The sequence below is a fragment of the Camponotus vicinus genome, unplaced genomic scaffold, assembly GCF_025532165.1.
Source record: "Camponotus vicinus isolate PSW18456_S1 unplaced genomic scaffold, iyCamVici1.0 SCAF_2, whole genome shotgun sequence".
NCBI lineage: Eukaryota > Metazoa > Arthropoda > Insecta > Hymenoptera > Formicidae > Camponotus > Camponotus vicinus.
In genome coordinates this window covers 24,349,927-24,371,487 of record NW_028141956.1, presented here as the reverse complement: position 1 = coordinate 24,371,487, position 21,561 = coordinate 24,349,927, and the positions used below count along the sequence as shown (strand labels likewise).

At 33.3% G+C, this 21,561-nt stretch overlaps 1 protein-coding gene and 1 long non-coding RNA gene across 6 annotated transcripts in view; one reads left to right on the top strand and one right to left on the bottom strand.

Moving 5' to 3' along the window:
- LOC145966435 (uncharacterized) overlaps window positions 1–21,561 on the top strand; it is a 96,792-nt gene that overhangs the window by 72,246 nt on the left and 2,985 nt on the right. The window lies entirely within an intron of this gene.
- The window catches only part of LOC145966431 (echinoderm microtubule-associated protein-like 2), a 37,595-nt gene continuing 26,922 nt past the window's right edge, over window positions 10,889–21,561 (bottom strand). For all 5 annotated transcript variants that reach the window (XM_083090475.1, XM_083090474.1, XM_083090473.1 and 2 more), the window contains 11 exons: window positions 18,500–18,805; window positions 18,098–18,170; window positions 17,159–17,365; window positions 16,759–16,996; window positions 16,372–16,529; window positions 16,000–16,257; window positions 15,493–15,630; window positions 15,225–15,341; window positions 13,894–13,981; window positions 13,112–13,338; window positions 10,889–13,002 (listed from right to left, as the gene is read on the bottom strand). In XM_083090475.1, coding sequence (XP_082946601.1) covers window positions 12,877–13,002; window positions 13,112–13,338; window positions 13,894–13,981; window positions 15,225–15,341; window positions 15,493–15,630; window positions 16,000–16,257; window positions 16,372–16,529; window positions 16,759–16,996; window positions 17,159–17,365; window positions 18,098–18,170; window positions 18,500–18,805 — 1,936 coding nt within the window. In that variant the 3' untranslated portion in view covers window positions 10,889–12,876. The remainder of the gene's footprint in view (window positions 13,003–13,111; window positions 13,339–13,893; window positions 13,982–15,224; window positions 15,342–15,492; window positions 15,631–15,999; window positions 16,258–16,371; window positions 16,530–16,758; window positions 16,997–17,158; window positions 17,366–18,097; window positions 18,171–18,499; window positions 18,806–21,561) is intronic.

The following is a 21,561-nucleotide window of genomic DNA, read 5'->3' as shown; positions in this document are numbered from 1 at the left end:
GTAATTAAGAAGTAGTCTTAATTTGTTCGTGCTTGAACAATGATAGCAAAATAGATGGTAAGAAACAATACATAATATGTACGATTGTATACATTTTACAAAATCTTAAAAAAACTTAACAGTTTGCTACTTTTGCTCTCAAATAAAAGAGTGATTAATTCTATAAAAAAATTGCATAAATTATAAAAATATATTTCTCGGAAAGATTAGCGAGAAATGGAGAAATTTGCGATAAACATAAACAGCCGTAAAGATACGTATAAAGCATAAATACGGGCTGTTGAATTGGTACAAATTACTTCGAAGTAGATAAAGGCGTTTCACTCGTACGCGCCTCTAAATGCGCTACGCATTACGCACGTTGCAGGAGAGACGCGGTTGGCTCGCGACGCAGGTAACCGACAATTTGTGTTTATGCTAGATTACACGTAGCAATCCCTCGTTACACGCATCAGCCTGAAAACTGGGTGAAAGTCCATTAAATGCAACAGGTGCAGTTGCGTCAAGGTTCTCCGTAGACGAGTGATTTTTACTGACAGAGGCGTTGCTTTTATCGTTGAAAATGCCACGTCAATTATCTAATCGTGCAGCATTATGCACGCTGACAAGAGCAGACAGAGACGCGTGCATTTATTTTTTTCTCCTTGTACGATAAAGTGAATCTGAAATTAATTTCATTAAATGTGTTTTAAGGAAACTTAAGATATACTTTGCTCTAAAGTATATATATCAATCGTGACACAAGTGCAGCGTTTGATAAAAATAAAAATAGCTTTGGAAAAGTGCCAATTATAATAAAATAAATTAATAATTTTACTAGAAATTAAATTAAATTTCTCTCATACATAATTTCGCAGATGAGCCAATAATTTGATCGATTAGAAAAATTACCTGGCGTGAAAAAAGAAGCTGTAAGGTACTATTACGATGATATCATGACAAACTTATCTATTATTAATTCAAATTACCGTAGGGAATAGGCGTCAGCTACTTAATACAGTTTATTGAAACAGCAACCTTGTGATTTAAAAAGAAGAATGTATAACACTTGGCCAATTATTTAAATGCGAATTAATTAAGTCGACATACGAAAGCAAAACGCGTATCGTATGCGATCACTTTCCTCTTCCTCCTGATTTCAAGGTTGCTTTATTCTGGAGACCTTGTACCTCTCGTAAGCTGTCGCTCGCTTTCGATGTTGTCGTACGCGCGTTCTTCTTTTCAGAAGCAACAATAAATGTTTGTATGCTCACGTTACGCCATCTTCGTGCGGGCGTTCGGCATGCATCAGCATAGATGCATTATAATGCAACGGATAAATACGGCGCGTCTGCGTCTTTTTTTCCGCTTATTCTTGCTTGAAAATTTTGCTCGTTCCCTCGCGCGATTTTGCCTCGTTGACGAGGCACATAATTTCGCGAATAATAATTCCGACCGGAAGGAAACGTTGAGAATGACCGGAAGTCGCTTCCGCGTTGTTGATAACAAACGACTGATTGTCAAAGGTCATACGGGATCGGTCCTACGTGCGTTGGATTCGATACAACGAAATCGGGGAAGGTAAATTTCAACTGAATTCAAACGAAAATTTTATTAAAATTTTTATTAAAATTAAATTTTTATAAAAATTTTAATAAAATTTAATTTTATTAAAATTTTATTAAAATTAAATTTTTATTAAATCGTATGCGTTATGAATTTAAAATAACAATTATATTTACTTGGATTTCTATCTCGACATTTTAGTCGAAGCAGGAATAATTTAAGATACATCGAAGTATTTTTCTTTCATTCAAATTAAAATAGATGATCTTGGGATAGCCTGTTGTATCTGTTGCGCGAATAGCATAAAACCGCACATTGACAGAGAGAAAGAGAGAGAAGGAAGATCGTCAACGATTCGCTTCGCCTTTTACGCCACGGCTTTGCATTCAAATCGAGGAGCCGTGCAACAATGCATCTTCTTAGATATTCCTCTCGTATACCTTCGACTGTCGTACGATTTCCTTTGGATGAGCGTTTTTGAAGTAGATCCTGGTTCGCGATCGACGAAGAACAGACGCGATCCTGAATGAGCGTGTCGCACGACGAAGAAAAAGATGCTCGCGTACATCTCATTCGCTCCGCAATCCTTCTCTCTCTCTCTCCCTCTCTCCGTCTCTGTCTGTCTCGCTCGAGAGAGATGGCTCCGAAAATTTAAATTACCGAGTCATAAGAGAGGGAATAAAAAGTTTGCGCGAAAGGCGGTTCTTCGCGCAGCAACAAGCGCTTACGAGAGAGGCGTTCCTGTCTTCCTTCTCCTTGAAGATCCTCTCGCGCAACCCTTGACGGAGTTCGATCACCTGTGCGCGCGTTGCGATTCGCAAAAGAAATAAGGCGAGCTTCGTACAAGGCTCTCACGATCGAGAAATTGTCCTTTTAAGTGGGCGTGCAACGAATATTCAACCGAAACAGGACACCATGACAGAAGGTGTTATTAAAGGAAATTGGGTTTTCTGAACGATTGCTTCGGCGAATATTGTACTCTACTGTAAAATATTTAATTGCATCTCTGCACACAGATATCTACACACGCAGAACTATGTATATGATGCATACAATATTAATATTACTAATAATTGGGGGTTATATTTTACGTCTCGCAAAAAAGAACGATGCACTTTATTTGCGAAGTGCAAGGATTATATTGGTTAATAATCGTGACTAGCTTTTTTATTCTTGATTCATATTGCTTTAATGATAGAAGAAGAATATTTTTTATAATTATATATGTAAGGATATACGAGAGAAATATGATTTTATTCCGACAGATATATTTGCGAGAGGAAAGAGATCTTTATATTTTCTCTGTCAATCGAATCACATTAACCGGACGAATCTTGCCGAATCATTTGCAAGATTGGACCATTCGCCAATCTTTCCTCCCTCTTTCCTCCCCCTCTTAGGATAACAACGCGGGGGTCTTGAATCTGGGCCCATCGAAGCCCGTGACTTTCGGATTGCTCTTGCCTCGGACACCTGCGAGGATTCGGGAGAAGAAAAGAGGGACCAAGGGGGGCGGCCAGAAGGGTCAGACCGGGGAGAAGGAGAGAGGGAGGGGAGAAGGGAAGAAAAAGGGAGGATACGCCCTGGGGCAAAAAGGAATCGAAAAAAATGAGACGCATCCCGCGGACGGGGTAGACCGGTTCGTCTGGTCCTTGATTTGAAACCGAGAGAGTATCCTCCTTCTTTTTCCTCCATTTTTACGCTCCCCTTCGCGACCCGCCGCCCGCTCGTCCTTTTCCATTCCGAAAGGACCCCTCTTGCCGTTCCATCGTGATCGTTTTCGCTCCGCTTTTAAGGGCGTTGCCTGCTACCGTCCCGGTGGTTGCATTGCACCTCCCGTGGGATTTATATTTACCCTCGCGACACACACGAGCTTTTCTCTAATTGGCTCAATGGTCCTCTCTCAATTCGCGTCGTTAAATATGTCGCCCCCGCTGAATAGCGTGAACAAAGGGGTTAATTGCAGAGTTAAAACATAAAATGGATCAATTCTTTGTATAAAAAATTTTTCAAATCGATCTATGTAGGACAAAAATTTTGTTGTAATCGATATAAACTCATTAAAGATTGAACTTCAAGTATATATTTAATAGAAGAACCTTTCCTTTAAATAATTATATGATTATTTCAAAGAAATTTTTATCGTTAGAAATTTTTAAATTCGTTTAATGAATAAATTTACTGAATTATTTAATGAATAAATAAATTTAATAAACTCGTTTTAAATGAATAAATTTTAAATAATTTTAAATGCTTTTTTTCTAATACTTATCTTAAAGATTATTAACTTCTCGTTATTTAATATAACACTATCTTCCAATAATATAAATAATGGAACTCGATATATTACTCTACATATTATTTACTGGTTCTTCGTGGAAGCGATATTGCTGTAATATACGAGACATTTATTTCGCGTAATTGATGTGTTTAATTCTTTGCGCAAAGAACGTGCTAATTACATCGGTTACAGGAATAATGGCTCGCCCTCAGTCGACGTATCTCCTCCATGGCACGGTTGCATAAGCTGGCACAATATGTTGAGAAGAAAGTGTCAAAATGGAGATGCGGTAGGAATCGTGCGATTTGACGTTTCACACGCGAGACTTAATGTTGCACCGTTTCGTGCACCGTAATTATTGCGGGCTTTTCATATACAGTTAATCTGTCTCTGCAGCACTGGAGAAAGGAGCTGCTTAATTACTGCGACGATTTCGTCCCGCATTTCGAGTAATTATGCATGCTGCAAAACAACCGCGTTGTTACAGTGATATGCAATAACTTTACGACGTGAGCGACAAAAAGAGAAGAGTGTTAAAGTATCTTATTGGCTCTTTATGCATATACGTGTCGCGATATCTGTGCCGTTAAACGTTAATAATATACATTAAGGACTGAATATTTTTTACAAATACAAAAGTGGCATTAACTTTCTTCTTTAATGGCAATTCATTTACCAACGATTGCATTACACCGGATAAAATTTGCCGTCCTGTTTTCAGTGGTTTACTTAATAAAAAGATAATTCATAAATAATTTTCTACTTAGTTCTAGGTCTTATTTTAATTGTCAATTAATTATTTTATTCGTCATTAAATTGTACGGATTTATATCAAGATTATGGCAAAGAAACTGGCAATATCAAGATTTTCTAAGAAGCAACAGAATTAGCAATTAGTTGAACGTTATTTCGAAATTAGAACTGTTACTTCAATTAACATTAATGTATCATGTTTACCATTCTTGCAACATATTTAGTACTAAATAGCACATGTAAAAAAATTAATATGTAGGATACTTTATATGAACTATAAGAACTAAATAAAAATAAATTAATCCAAGATTCTTTTGTGATATTTTTTATATTTTTCGCTTTCGAGGAGAGATGATTCACTTTAAGATCTAAAAAAAAAATAACATGTATCTACATTCTAGAGAAATTGCAACGGTATTTTGTGTTCGAAACACACAAACCTGACCAACAGGATAATAATAAACGATTTCGTCTGTCAATGAATCGATGGAACTTTCTCCGTTTTCCATCTTCGAAAATCTTTTTGTTCCATTCCGCGTACCAGCAGGTTTTCCCGGAATAAGGTAAAAAACCGGTCATCTGACTATCGAGAAAACGGGACGTCTGTATCTCCATCAAGTTTCGTAAGTTGTGCAGTCTAAGACTGAACTTAAGCGGAGTGTACTTATTTTGTTGCATACTTCTACTCATGCATTAGTTCATAAAATATTTTGCACCGTGAAACGGTTACATAGATTACGTGACCCGTGATTAGAGCAGTGATAATCAACAAGCACGTGTTTCAATACAAAGGTTTAGCCGCAAACAGGTGCAATGAAAAAATCGCGTAAAACATCTCGTGACGCTCTCTTCTCACAATGCATGTATAAATAATTTTTTTAATCAAAAGTATTGAATATTTAATATTTGTGAGTCTGGATTCTTAGTAATTTTGGATTATAAAGAGTTTAATTTATAATTATACAATAATATAAATGAGATATAAATTTAATATTTTTAACTATCGTTTATTTTTACCGTTGTTACAAAATTATCAACAGAATTAAATGTATATATTTTTGCTTAGTCCGTTCAATTAAATTAATATATTAAATAATTATATAATAATATAAATGAGATATAAATTTAATATTTTTAACTATCATTTATTTTTACTATTGTTATAAAATCATCAACAGAATTAAATGTATATATTTTTGCTTAGTTCGTTATTATCGTATCTTCGCGACGATGTTACACTAAGACTAAGATCCCTTTTCGCTATCGTCGATCGGTTTCGAGGACGTGCCGATACACGAGTCGCACGATTCATTCATGAAATCTTGCGACACGCTTGCGCCGCGTTACACGCTTGATTACATAAAGGCGTCCTAAACGAGTGCTTCGCATAGGTGCGTTGCAACTACCCACACACTAGCAATGGTAGCGCACTATGGTACGGTGATGGTGAGTGAGGCGACGATGTGTACGATGGTGGTGGGCGCGCAAGTAGGACAGCACTTTCCCTGAGTAGATTGCTCGACTCATTCCTTAAGTAGAATTCGCACTGACAATTCGAGAATTATACAGATGTAAGTAAATGAGATGCAAGAGGTAAATCTCGAGTAAATGCGAAGAAAAATATTGGAAAACGAAAACAGCTTAAAATAAATAGAAAACAAACTGTTGACGAAGATATTGGAATAATTTTAGCAATTATAAATGCAATTTAAAGAAATGTCCACAAAAATTTGTCATAGATATATTTATTATATTTTTATTATATAATTTTTTTAGAAAAATGAGGTTCTTATTTCTGCTTATTTTAATGATAATTAAAATGATAAGTGTATAAATATTTAAATCGCACTCTCTTAAGTAAATAAATTCATTTTTGTATTTTACATAAAAATATAACATTTATCCTTAAAAGAATTAAATAAGAAAATAAGAATTAAATTAAAATTAAAATAGGAAAATGATTAAAAAGAAAATCTCGCTCGTATGAATGCACCTTTAAATTCGCTCGCGCGCTTCGTCGCGAGTATTCACGTACACGCATCGACACACGCGTGATTGTGAATAAACACACGTACATGGAGCGAGAACGAGAGTTGCTTTAAAGCTCGAGCGGGTTCGATGTAATCGACCCTTCGTCGTGGGAAACGGCTACTTTTCCTTCCGACTGGCTGAACACAACTTTGACCGGGAAACCATTTTTATTGCTCAACCCGTACGCGCCATTAACTGCCTCGTTCCATATCTCGGTAAATGAATTGACGAAAGGCGAGCGCTTTGTGCTAATGTGAATTATAAACTCCGGCTTCGCGATTCTATAAATATCGTGTGCCGCAGACCATTAACTTGTGATTTAAATTAAATTAAATTTACAAAACAATGGATAAGTTTCAAAACTAAAACATTTCATGGATTTTATTATGATTTGTTGCAAAAGAGTTGTAAAATTAATTGGAAGTATTTTGCTCAACGATTATACACAGGTGGGATTACATCTTTAAGAGATCATTGAATTTAAATACATTTCCCAATTTTTCGGGCTATCTGTGCCATGAGCGCTGAGCGAGAACATTGACGAAACGATAGAGAATTGTCTTCTAGGCGTACACTTTCGTTTGGTTTCGCAAGATTTTCACTGCCGTTTCCGCTCTGATTCTATGCGTATTCCCTCGTATCACCTGGCCGCGTTTAACTTTCCGCATCGTTAGAATCGAGTATTAACATTTCGATAAATCTTACATGTTCACACCTAATCACATAATTTTATATTAGAGAAATTAGAGAGAGTAATTATATATATTAAAATAATTTTTTTAAAATAAATACACATTGAATAATTTAAATAACAATCAAATACATTTTTTTTTGGAGACTTTTATTTTGCGAAATGTTAACTCATTTTTATTTATAATATTTAAAAAGAATAATATTTGGATTTGCTTATAATAATTAAACTAATATTGATCTCTCGCAATTGCATCAGTTTTAATCGATTAGAATCAACAGGTACAATTTCCTGGAGACAGGAAACCAATGGATTCGCTTATATAATCACGCGAGACTTGTTCAGATTATTAAAAAATCGCTTAAAAAATAAAAAAATTATTCTTTCAATTCCGGTAACGAGTTCTCAATGTGCGAATTATCGCGAGCTTCAAATCTGAAATTTGAATGAAGCGGGGCACAATCGTGACGTCATTCGCGACTGCACTTTTTCGTCGCGTGTCTTTCGCAACGCGTCGATTAATTTCGTCTCTCTCAATTGGCGCAATCGCCACGTCGATAAATGACTGTTTGATACTTTCTCAGTGCATCCTGTCTCTCTCTCTCTTCCTTTTTTCCCTCGCGCTACGTCATTTGGATCACGATCGAAAAAAGTGCATAATATATTAGCGCATGACAGGGTGATATCGGCGATGCGGACGATGGATACAATTAAGCATGATCGATGATTCGAACGACCGTACGGCCAAGCGGATCCAGAAGTGCTTAACTGGCCGACGAGACGGCGATGTGTTGTTTCGCAGACCGCCTCGATCGACTCGAATTAAATCTGAGAAGTGTAACGACGTCACGTCGTCGTTATTTTTTCGCGTGTGCAATCTCGTTTGCCCCGATCGAAAAATAAACGATGTTTATTGATATATAACGAATCCCCTCGACATCGCCGCTCATTCATTTTCAAACTTTGTGCATTGGGAATAATTATTACGATACAGAATAAATAAGTATTTCCTTCGAAAATTTTGTTACACGTAATAAATGATACGCATGGAAGTGATTTTCGAAATATGCACTAATGATTTTAATATTTTATAGACATTTTTACTAGGGCTGGTGATTTAGTTCGAGGACTTCGATATTCGAACTTCGAAGTTCTCAAAAGTAACAGCCTTAATTTTTTTATATATATATTTTTTCCATTTACGATACTTGATTCCTATCATGACAAAATAAATTAAAAAGCATTGAATATAATACATTTAAAAATAAGATATGATTTTGTGGATTCGAACAATTGATTATTACAAAATTTTATTTTTCATAATCTATATCTTAAGAATTTTTATATATCTTTTATTCAAAATGTTAATTAACGTACAATTTCGTTGAATATCCATTAACGAAGAAAGCGAACGGTCATAAAACGCATAACGTTAGGAAGCAAGCGAAGGGAACGAAGTTTTGAGTTTACCTTCATTCATGACTGTTGGCAACACAGTCGACGAACAAAGCGAGATTATTTATAAAGCGGGCGAAGTCAAATCCTGTCGTTCTTGTAAACGAAGTTATTTTCGAAAGTGACTTCGGGAGTCCCCTTGGAAGTGAACGTGCCGAAGTGAAATCCTCCGAGGCTGCTTCAAATTCTCCCCGTTAGACATTTATTTTTGTAATCGTGTAAAGAAATGTCGCTTGATGCTGCGCGCAAACAATCCCAGGCGCCGACAATATTGTAAGTTCCTCCTTCGCATCAACGTAAATTTTACGATAGTCATATTTCAATTCCACCGCGACGTTTCGAGGTTATTCCGTTTCGTTTTTCGCATCGTTCGGCATTTTTTAACGACGACTGTAAATAATAAAGCGCATGTTATGGTTTAATATTTGTAATACATGTATTCATATTTTAAAACAATTATTCATTCCAATCTTTGCAAAACATAATGAAGAAAAATAAACCAATACAAAGTGAAAAATTCGACAAATTAATATTTATTAACTTGATATTTATTTAAAAATTATTGGAAATGCTGATTTTTTAATTTTTCTATAATTTAATAATTATTTAAATCATCTACAAACATTTTAAATTTAATTCAATATAATTATATATTTATTTATATTAAATATTAAATATTTTTATATATTGTATGTTTTTTCTAATTAAATATTTGCAAAAACTATTAATTATATCGTCACGATATAACCTTCTCTAGGTCAAAGAAAGCGAGCGAAGCGGAAGTGATTATCGATGCTGTATGTGTCTCTAAAATTCTACACCATTCGCGGAAGGAAGTCACGTCCTCAGGAAGTAAACCCAGCCGGAAAGAAGTGCTCGACGCGAAAAGAGCTCGATTAAAATGGCTTCTCGAATGCGATGCAATCAAATTGGAAAATTCGTTACGCGAACTGGGATACGCTTTCATTCCCACGCAACCTTGACCTTTTTCGTCCCTCGCGTTTTTTTTTCGGTTCTTTTTTTACGACCTTGAGATTTAACGAATCGACATTAAATGATTGCACTTTCGCCGCTTTCAATTTAAAATTTGTTGTTGTATTTTTCGCAACGTATCATAACATGCCAAAAATTGCCATTTAAATATTTATGACGAATTGGAAATTTTGCCAGCAAAATTCTTTTTACAACTTAAAGGAGAATATCAAGTTTGTTTAATTTTATTTAATTTATAACACATTCTGTTCGGATAAGCAAAATGAAAAATTAAGTTTAACATTGAAATCGTAATGTTTTATAACTAAAATAAATAAAAATTCAAAGCTTTTTATTATAATGAAAAAAATAATTTCGCTTAAAAGAGATGATGTCTTATTAATATTTTTCTAAAATTTTTAATCAAATGAAAAATTCCAAGTTGTAATATAAATTAATTTTAAATATAAATGGTAAAGAAACACTTTTCTTGGATTTGCAGTCATATAATCTCTAAATATTACTAACACTTCTCTTGGATTTGCAGTCATATAATCTTTAAATATTACTAATTTAAAACAACGTTAACGATGTATAATTAATTATTTTTTATAAATCAGTTTGAATTTTTTTATTTAATGTGAATGATTTTGATTTAGATTTTTGATCTCATCAAAAATCGAAGAAAATGTTGATTTTTAATTAAAAATTCTTTCTAAATATTTCCAAAAAAGCAATTATAATTATTCATAATATGAATAATTATAATAAAGTTTTAGATAATTTGGGTACTAAAATAATGAGTGTCTGGTTATAAATAATATAAATAAAGTAAATATAAAATAGTAATAATAGTAATCAATGCGTGAAAAAGAAACTCTAAATTGATATGTTATTTAAACGGTTACGAAACAGATCTATTCGGACAATTTCTGCTATCAATCGGCTGCAGTTTTTATCAATCAATAGAACATAAATTTATTGCGGACATAGTTAATGCCAATTTGCTACAATTTATTGATTGAATCTGCGGTTATATTATTGACATATTGCAATATTTTATCATATTGATATAAAACTGCCTTAATATTACATATGTAACTCTTATATTATGTTAATACTGTAAAGTTGGTCATTCTTTTTTATACATTACTTTCAAATTAGACGTCTTATGACATCGTGGAGATGATTTATTATCTATTGACGGTACATACATAATATATACGCATACACGCACATCTTGCCGTGACATAAATAAAATATATAGATATATTTTACACGCTGACGATGAGTGAAAATAAAGTGATTATCTTCTCTCTTGCTCTATTACACTTTGGTAAAATAGTTCATGCCAAAAAGGGGGAAAAGCAGAGAAGGTATCGTATATACATTCGTCATACAGGCTCGAAAAGTACATATTTTTTTATCTTCGGTTTTATTTTTTTTTCCTTTTTCTATGCAACTTAGTCACTCATCAGCACTTTCGATTTGTCATTACAGTTTCGCCGCGTCGAAAGCATATATTGAATTATGAACTATGCTTCGTACATTTCCTATTGGACGGCATATTACGGCACTGTGAATCGTTCTCTTTTGCGATACTTTTTGAGGAGTCATTTTGGGCCCTTTCACGGGCCCCTTCGCATTGAAAAGATTTTCGTGCTTTTGACCGTGAAAAGTCTTGGTCCTTCGTTCGCGATCAGCTGTCTTCGTACGTTTCCTTCGAAGAAGCGTACGCTTCTCTGCTCGAGATTCATCGTCGGGTCTTTCGTGGTATCGCGTAGACATATTTAAGATATTTAACTGGATTTTAAGGGCATTATTACGTATATACATACATGCATACAAGTATGTCGCATGATTTTTTTATATGCAAAATGATGTATGCAAAATTTTTTAAATATCCTATAATTTATAATTTCGGAGTATTTTTCTCTCTGGTTTACATACATGTATATGTGTGTATAAAATTTCTCTACATATAAAGTTTACAATATAAGGTTTTTATATATTTATTTCATATATATAAAATTTTTGCACATTTATATGTATCGATATTTCATATCACATTTATATTGATATATATCCAATATATATATATATATATATATATATATATATATATATGTAATAAAATATATACTGTAGAGAAACTTTATATTTTTGAACAAACATGTGTGTTTAACTTTAGATTTTAAGTAAAATTAAAATATCTCTGATGTCTTGATATTTTATAATAACTCTTATGTTTCAAAATCTTTGCTGGTTAATTACGACATACATGCACGCACGCATACTTTCATAAAAAGAAATACATCCATTTACGTATTACTTGGAGACATTCAAAGATCATTTTCTAGGAGCTTTATATATGCATACGAAATCAACAAAAATAAAGTCGAATTATTTTACACATTGACAATTTCCAGAATTATCATGGAGAAAAAAAAATTTTTGGTATAAAAATATCAAAGTAGTAATACATTTGCAAAAAAATAAAGACTAAATGTAAAAATAAATCAGCAAAACGTCGCATATAATCATTTCTTTTTGAATTAATAAAATTAACAAAAATATTGTCGTAATATATTAACAAAAAATACGTTGCTCCATCGCTCTCAGAATAGCCATGTTGATCGTGCAGAGGCACTTGTCTATTAATGTTGTGCATGTTAGACACAATGATATGAGAAATATTACATTGATGCTATATCACATACATTGATACGAGAAAGAAACGCATTCACACACACGGAGCATTAAGATGTTTTATGAAAAATATTTGTATGAATAAAATATGTTTGAAAAGCATTTTTGAATATTTTCTGCCTGACGACAAAGATATCCTTCGATGCGTGTAACATCCATTCCATCTTGGAATAGATAGAATTCGTTAAGAAAAAAAAAAGAGTGTTCATCACAATTAAGCAAATTCGTGCAGCGGACGGTATCCTGATGTTGGAAAATCGAAGTGTCAGGATAATTCTATTTTTGATCCTTTGAAAAACGTAGAAGCCATAACATGTGCTCATCGTCGCAATTAAGTAGATCATGCAGTATCTTCAATTCTAAGCGGCACGACGACATTTTCTTCTCCTCTTGGATTTTGAAGTGCACTTGTAGAAATTATTCGTACCGGACGGTTTGCTTAATTAACTATCCACTGGAGAACGCTAGTATCAGCCCCGCCGGTCGATACCAATCGGGAATCATCTTGCAGAAACGACACGTTTGTCACGTGACTCGAATGACCGCCATAAGAATGATAAAGTGACTGAAAAAAACAATCAAATATTTCATTTATAATAATTTCAAGATCAGTAAAGTACAAAGTTTGAAGGTTTTTTGCGAGCATGTAACATAAAATAATTTAAACATACTACCTTCGGCTGACACGCTGGATGAGAAAACAGCTTCACTTTTCCAAAATCGTCACCCGTAGCTAGGAGCTTGCCGTCGCCACTTCGCGTGCAATTATTCACGTCAGTACCGTCAGCACCTTCCGGCCAAATGCCTATTGTCTCGAACGATATTACGCAGGTATGAGTTGCCCAATCAACGTTTCTTAATATTGAAGATTGCGGTATTTGACGACATACACCTGGATTCCCTGTAAATCATAGAAAAAAAAATTTACCTCAATTATTAAAATTATTCCAAATATGCGCAATTAAATAAACATCGTATCTCTGCCTTTTCTTACAACGATATGATTGTCGATTGATAAACTGTTATATTTTTAAAAATTTTTTTATGAAAATAATTTTCTCATAATTTTCAATGTATATTTTTTACAAATAATATTTAAATTATAAACTTGTAATACGTATATAAAAACTTTTAAAAACAAAATGATACAACAGATGAACGTGTATGAAATATAAATTTTTCAAGTAGAAAAACTGTTAAACTTCAAATTTTAAAGCAGATTTTCCGAGATAGAATAATGCAATGATTTCACGAAAAAGCTAAATCTTTTTAACGCAAAGTTCTGTTCTCTCCAGAAATATATAAAATATACAAGCTTCCAATAATATATTTCTACATATTATTATTTCTTACTCTTGTTTCATTAGCCATCTTCTATAACTATTTCTCTCTTTTTTTAATTTTATTTTAATTTATCATGAGTTTAATTTGACGAATTACTAAAAATTGTACTCACAATAGAGCAATTCATAGTCTCCACTATTACTACGTAGGTACTGACCATCCACGGACCAGTCCAGATGAGTTATAAAGCTTGAGTGTCCCTGAAATAAAAGAAAAGACGTTTATATATACGCTACCGCATACACATATTATTATAATAAATATTATCAAAATAAATTGCGAGCATGTCTTGCGTTCTTTTATCGCTACAAAATACTAAAAAACTGATGTTATATAAATATTAATATAATATATTACATAATGTCATATGATAAACTACGATACACAATTCTATTATCTATCATATTATGGTTGTAATATTTTATGCATAAGCAGTTGAAAGTGCGTGCGGGTGCTAAGAAACTAGATAAAAGTTTAGCTACATAATTGACATTATTCTATATTCGTGTGAAAATAAATAGATGCATCGTGTTGCGCTGTTCTTCGAAAAATTGCATATATTTAAAGTGATTTCGTGCGCAACGCGATGTCCTTTCTACGTTTTCAAGTGGCCGAAACACAAGTCTTACTCCGTGCCTTCGAATCCGCTTTGGCTAGAAATGGAAAAGAGTGATATTCAGTAGGTATCGTTAAGCTACGTAAGGTTTGTCAATCAATTTGCTGATATAATATATTTTCGTCATATTTTTACTGCTAGTCTTAAAAATTGCATTTACATATATATTTATAGTCTTTAACAATTAATAATATTAAATAATTTAATATTAAACAATTAATAATATTAAATAATTTAATATTAATAAATAATCACTTATTAATGATGTAATATGTACAGTCTAGGATAGAAAAAATGGCTTATGTTGTTAACAACTATTTTTGAAAACAAGTATGAGTGGCATTATATCTTTGTGTGTTAACGTTGTTTTGTTAAAATTTTTTATCAGTTTTAAGCTAACGAGTAATAAAGATTGACAATAAGTGATTAATTATTCATTATAAAAAGATGAGCATGTGTTCACATTAAATTTTTTTATTTACAACATTTTTTGTATATAACAAGTACTATCAAAAAGTATTTTATCATAAAATAAATTTAAAATTAAAAATAGTTTTAAAATTAAATTATATTTTCCCTGCGATTTTATAATATAAAAGAAAATATTTAAAAAATAATAATTTTTATGATAATACTAGCAATTGTAAAATGATATTACGAACTTGAAAAACAAATTTTACTTAAAATGTAACATTAAACTTATAAACGATTGTTATCTTTGATATTAAAATAGCTTGATTAAAAAATATTTTATTCATAGAAAAATTATTCATAGAAGAATTTGATTGATATAATAAAATATGAATAAGACGTTCTCAACAACTTACCATACACCGTCCGACTCGGCTATACTTGGTCGCATCTTCATTCACCTGATAGATATAAATGTAATTATCTCTGGAGCCGAGTGCGAGCAGAGTACCATCGGGTGAGAATTGAACGACCTAAAAATCACGATATAAAAAATGATTTTTTATCATATCACATTACATTCATTATGCTCGTACATGTTTAAATTAAAAACACATAATCAAATTATTTTCACAGAAATAGATTTCGAAGCAATTTTTAAATTGTAATGAGGTAATATTGTACCTGAATCGGCTCTGAACCATCGCTGTGATGTGTATATAATTCTCGTGTCTCACTATCAATAGCAAGCCATTTTCCGGATACACAGCCAACAACAATGATACTACCATCCGGCGAGAAAGTGATGCTTTGTGCTTGTTCCTAAATAAAACATAAAATTCAACAATTAAAGCAATTTTATTTTCATATTATTCTGTTTATATATTACTTTTAAATTTCAAAAATATTAAATATTATTGAATTTTTATTAGAAATCTCCTATATTTTATTTTATTTTATTAGCAAACTGCATTTTCAAAAATAATATTAAATTTCTAGAAATAGCAGAGATTTCGTTTCCAGTAAGAAATAAGCACTAGAAACGTCATTAATTTTATTTTATTAATTCGTTTTTAATTTATTTATTCTATACATATATTAATTAAGAAATATTTTCCTATCTTTAATTTTTTTTTCAATTATTTAAAGGTGCTATTTCTCTCTCCTGTTAAATAAATAAATACTATATACCCCGATGTCTTTGCTCCATACTACGGTGTGGCTCAGACTATCCCACATCTGTAATAATCTGTCGTGTCCCGCGGTCGCAAACTGCGGCAAAGTCGGATGAGCCGCAAGTCCCCAAACTTCTTCGGTGTGGCCTAGCATAGCTGGATTGTAACCCATTTCATCGTCGCCGACGAGAATGCAATTTCTCGTCGTGCCGACTAACAACTGAGTGCCCCTTCCTTCCGACAGCGTTCGAATTCCTCCAAAATGATCCTCGATCTATCAAATAAATCTCGTTTTTTTTTATTTTATAACATCAGAAAATATCGCGTGTAAACAAAGCTGAATAAATGTACATGTTTTAAATTTAAATATCAAGTCTCTCTGACTTACCTGAGTATCTTCTCCAGTCGGACTCAAGGATGCGTCAAAATGTTGAATCCTGCCGTCCTTTCCGCCCCCTGTGATAATGTTGCCGTTCTTCAGAACACATATTGAGAAAATTGATCCTTCGTGGAGATGCCTCACTAGCCTTGAGATTGTATTAGTGCCTATATATTATAACATGAGACAAATATCACGAAATATAAAATAAAACTCAAGATTTTATTAATAAGTTGAGACATTATTTAAAAAATGATCTTTATTTTGAAATAAAAATTAATTTAATTGCTATAACAAGTCTCTCTTAATCTATATTTATAATATTCTTGAAATCAAGACACTTTTTTTATTTTTCTTAATTGGAAACCGAGGAATTATGATTATTAAAAGAACTACCTCGAGCCCAAACAATGATGTTGCCATTGCTGTCGCCGGTGAGAATGTCGCCGTTTTGGTTGAAGGCGACGCAGGTGACGTATCTGGGCTTATCCCTATTCTCGAAGACGCCCATACGTTTGTACAACATACCACCATTATCCAAGGACCAGAACGACACGTGTCCTTTTCCGCAGGAGACGATCTGATTTCGTTCCAACGGATGCCATTCGGCGCAAACCACCATGTCGACGGAGCACTGCAATCATCGGCAGTCATTGACCGTTAAATGGCCTGCTTCCGGTCAGAATATACGCGAACCGTGATTATTCGCGATATTATGGATAGGTACATATGTGGAGGAATTTTTTATCGCGTCGTTACGATGCGTGTCGAATTGTTGCATGTTTGCGTCCCGTACCTTCGTTTCCGTCACTTTGGTGCCACGGTCGCTCTTCTGCCAGTCCCAGATCGATATGTTATGATCGGAGGTCTCGTCGATGGCGCACAGATAGTTACCGCCGTCAGCCTTGGAAAATGACAGACAGCAAATCGATCCGTCGAATTCGCCATTGCCGATCACGTTGAGAGTCGTTAGGCTCACAGAGTTCCATATTCTAATGTGTGGCTAAAATTCAAAACGTGATTTTAATTTAGCTGCATTTTATATATAGGGTGTATCATTTTAAGTGATGCAGCTGAATATCTCTTAAAGTAAAAGAGATTGGAAGAAATGTTTCAGACAAAAGTTGTTTGACTTGAAGAGGAACATAAGATGATGTCATTGGTTTGATCTTGGATAATTATTTGAAGATCACTTGAAGGTCACCTTTAATTTTTTAAACGGAATCCCCATTTTTTATTATTTATTCTTATAGCTTATCTCGAGAGCTTTCCAAAGCACTATAATAAAGTATTTTTTCATACAGTACCTTTCGAGTTATGAGGCTTGAAATAATTTCTTAATTTTACATAAAATATCTAGTAAAATATTCATTTTTCGATTATCTTACCTTAATACTTTTATGTACAAAATAATGAGAGGACTCAATTGGTGTAAAGAAAACACATAGTTGTTTTAAAAAAAAAAAAATGTAATTGTTAATTGCAAATTAGCAATTAAGCTATAAGAATAAGCAATAAAAATAGAGGATTCCGTTTAAAAAATTAAAGATAACCTTCAAAAAATTATCCAAGGTCAAACCAATGGCATCATCTTGTCCCCCTTCGAGTCAAACAACTTTTGTCTGAAACATTTCTTCCAATCTCTTTCACTTTAAGAGATATTCAGTTGCATCACTTTAAATGATGCACCCTGTATAATTGAATTGCTCCTTTTATATTTGCTTGATGATATTACCATAGCATCTCGACGATCTGTTCCGCACGTTTGTCCCGTCGCGACGATCAATTTGTTAGGATGAATCGCTAAGCTGTAACAAAAAATGTCAAATTAATATAGATTGCTCTTCTTTTTTATGTGCAACAGATTAATAAAGAATTTATGTGTATTTCAATATCTTAGTATATTATAAAAAAGAGAGAAAACACTAAACATATTTTTCTAGCAATTTTGTTGAAATAAAATTTAATAAAATAATTGAAAATATATATATGAATTATAAATTATATAAAAATAAATATAAAATACAGAATATATTGAAAATTCTGGTTGTTTTTTTTTTTATAGACTTGTCGGCGAATCAAGGGCCAAATATCTCAATCATCCATAATATTGATCGCATTCTTTTTAATTTCTCACCACTTAACATCGTCCGTATGACCTAAATAATGCCTCTGACTGTGCTCTTCCATGTTGTATAAAACAACGACCGCCGCGACGAAGTATACGATCTCGCCGGTCGGCAGCAGGTGTAAATTACTACGACAGTCTCGGCCCCGGTACCCGTAGACCCAATCGAGCTTCAATTTACTCTGCGGCGGCGTGTTAACTTTATGAAGATCGTAGGACTCTATCATGGGCGTAGGGACGTAAAGGACGACCGGTCGGCCGCGCAAATACATACGAACGGTGCCCTCCTCCTCGTTGTACTGCATATCTCTGGTGCTGCGAAAAGATCGCTCGTTTCAAAAACTTACGGCTAGACTTACATCTAGTTTTAATTTAGAAACTACTTATCTTATCCTGTTTTAATTTTAATTGCGGTTCAATAAAAACATTTAAACTTATCTTATCCTGTTTTAATTTTAATTGCGGTTCAATAAAAACATTTAAACTTATCTTATCCTGTTTTAATTTTAATCGCGATTTCGATAAAAAAATTTAAAGTGAGAAGATATTTTCGCGACGAATTTCTTTTTTCACAGAGAAAAACTAACTCGAATGATCTCAATTAATGAATTCGCCTCGCGTTTTCAATATCATTTTCTCTATTCTCTGCGTCGAATCATACCGTGCGAGAGAAATTTTGAGAGATTTCTTTCTCTTAATGAGATCTCTAATTCGTATAGCGACCACAGGAAATGAAAGCTGGCTTTTTTTCTCACGTTTTACTGCAAATAGCGACGACCTGGTCTTTGCTCCGTGCGAATTCCCACGAGAGAGCTTCGCGATCTTATTCGAAAATTCGCAGACCGACCGTACTCTTTGATCGCACTGCTCGCGTTATACTGAGAGAATTCACCGGACTTTTCGTGTCGATGTGGTCTGGTAACCACGACGAATGACTCACGCGCTCACGAGCTCGACTTTATTACTTCGCGAAGCGTATTGCGCCGCGTTACATCAGTCTGCGTTTTTTTTTATACTTGGATATTACACCTGTGTCTGTTCGTCCCGAGTACGATTAACTCAAGGTCCTTCGGGCCTCGTTTCGACGATCGGATCTCGATTGGGAACGAGGAGGGTCGCTTCATAAAGCTGAGTAAATAGCGCCCTTTTCTCGCGTGCAAATTTTAATCTTTTAATTAATTTCAGTGGTTTAACTCATAAAATGAATTTTGCGATTTCCATTCTGATCCTGTTTCTCCAGCTATTCTCGTAGTGCAAAATGCTTGAAGAAAAAAATGCAGCAGTAGACGAGTAAAGCGAGTCAATGCAATGTAAAATGAAGGAACGAAGGGCCTTGACCGCATTTTTTTTAAAGTGAGAATTCAATGCTTTGGTTACTCTTATCTTTATTTTTTTGTAACATGACAATATAAAATCTTTCGTTAACTGAAACTTTCAATATTTACGTTGCCAAAAATGTTATATATAATATATGAGAGAAAATTATTCATTATTTAAGACTGGAATTTAATATTTTCTGTGATTATGTAATTCTCTAATATTTCAGAAAGAACTAGTTACTTAGTGTATTATTAAACTTTCACGGTATGATATCTATAATTCGGTCCAATCGATAAATTCAAATGAAGTTCGTGTCGTGCTCGCCTGCAATAATGCAACAAGCGGACAAGGGACAAAGTACTTCCGAATACATTTTTGACGCTGAATGAAAGGCGGAAAGGCAACAGGTATAATAGGCGGATCACGTGGCCCATTTAGCGTCCTAGTGCAAAGCACGTTATTGCGTTAACGAAGAAAGTGAATCGCGATTCTCGCTGTTGCACAACCATCCACGTTTCGTTTCCTGGTGCGTAAGACGTCACGGCGTCGCGAACACGCCGGAAACGTCGGTAAAAACTGAAATCTCTCGAAAATTCTTCAATACACGAATAAATCGCATCAATGCATAATTATAAGTTTCGCTGGATTATCAAAAAATTCTACTTAAAAAAAAACATTTATTTTTCATAAATATTATCATCTTCATTTATAGTGAATTAATTGCTATAATATGCATATAACAAGTTGGATTAGTTGCATGACATTATTGTGATCATAGATATAGTTATTAATAATGAGAGAATGACTATTTTAATATTTTATAAAATTTATTTATGCAGTATAATATAAAATAAATAAAATTTATAGAAGCGCAGATTCATTAATTTGTATATTAATTCTACTTAAATCATGGAAAGTATACACATATATTTCTAACATGTGTAGATTATAAAATCACATCAGAATTGAACTATTGCTATTTTATTCGCAAGAGAAATATCGTAACTATGATACAAGAATTTTACACGTATTTTTATTACATGATTGATTAAATAATCATATCAATATTTTATAAAAATACCGTTAAAATATTAAATAACCATATAAATTCTGGGATGCGTTTAGAAAACCAGCGATTAATTTTGACCGCGATCCAGATACGACACGAAACAATTTCAGGCGTGGCATTTAAATTTAAAATATAGCTTTCACGCTTCACATTAGGTATGCACGCCCCTTTGAACTGATGATTTTGACAAGCTAAAGACTCCACGGTCTCATAAGGAGACTCGTGCATCATACCGACGCGATGCTTGCATGCATGAGATCGAAGGTCGGAAGTAACACATATCGTGATAATTAACGGCATGCCAATACAATGATAATACGCTATATACATGCAAACGCGTGCGGCATGATAACTTCCCGTTTAACGGGCATTCCTTGCAACACGTTCAAATTGCAAAGTTAGTGCTCGTCGGTATAAGCAAATTCTTTATGATTTAAGTTTCGCAGAAATTGTAAAAGCGAAAAAGATTGATTAATTTATCTTTATAAATCTTCAAAGGATCAATCTTTCATCCATCTACAAATTACAAACAAAAATGATATGCATAATGTGAGTGCCATTAAATACAGAATATTGCAATTTCGAAATAAATAGAGAGAATATTAATAAAATATTAATAGAAATATATTAATATTTAATTAGATTCCATCTCAATTTTCTATTAATATTCTATAAAATATTA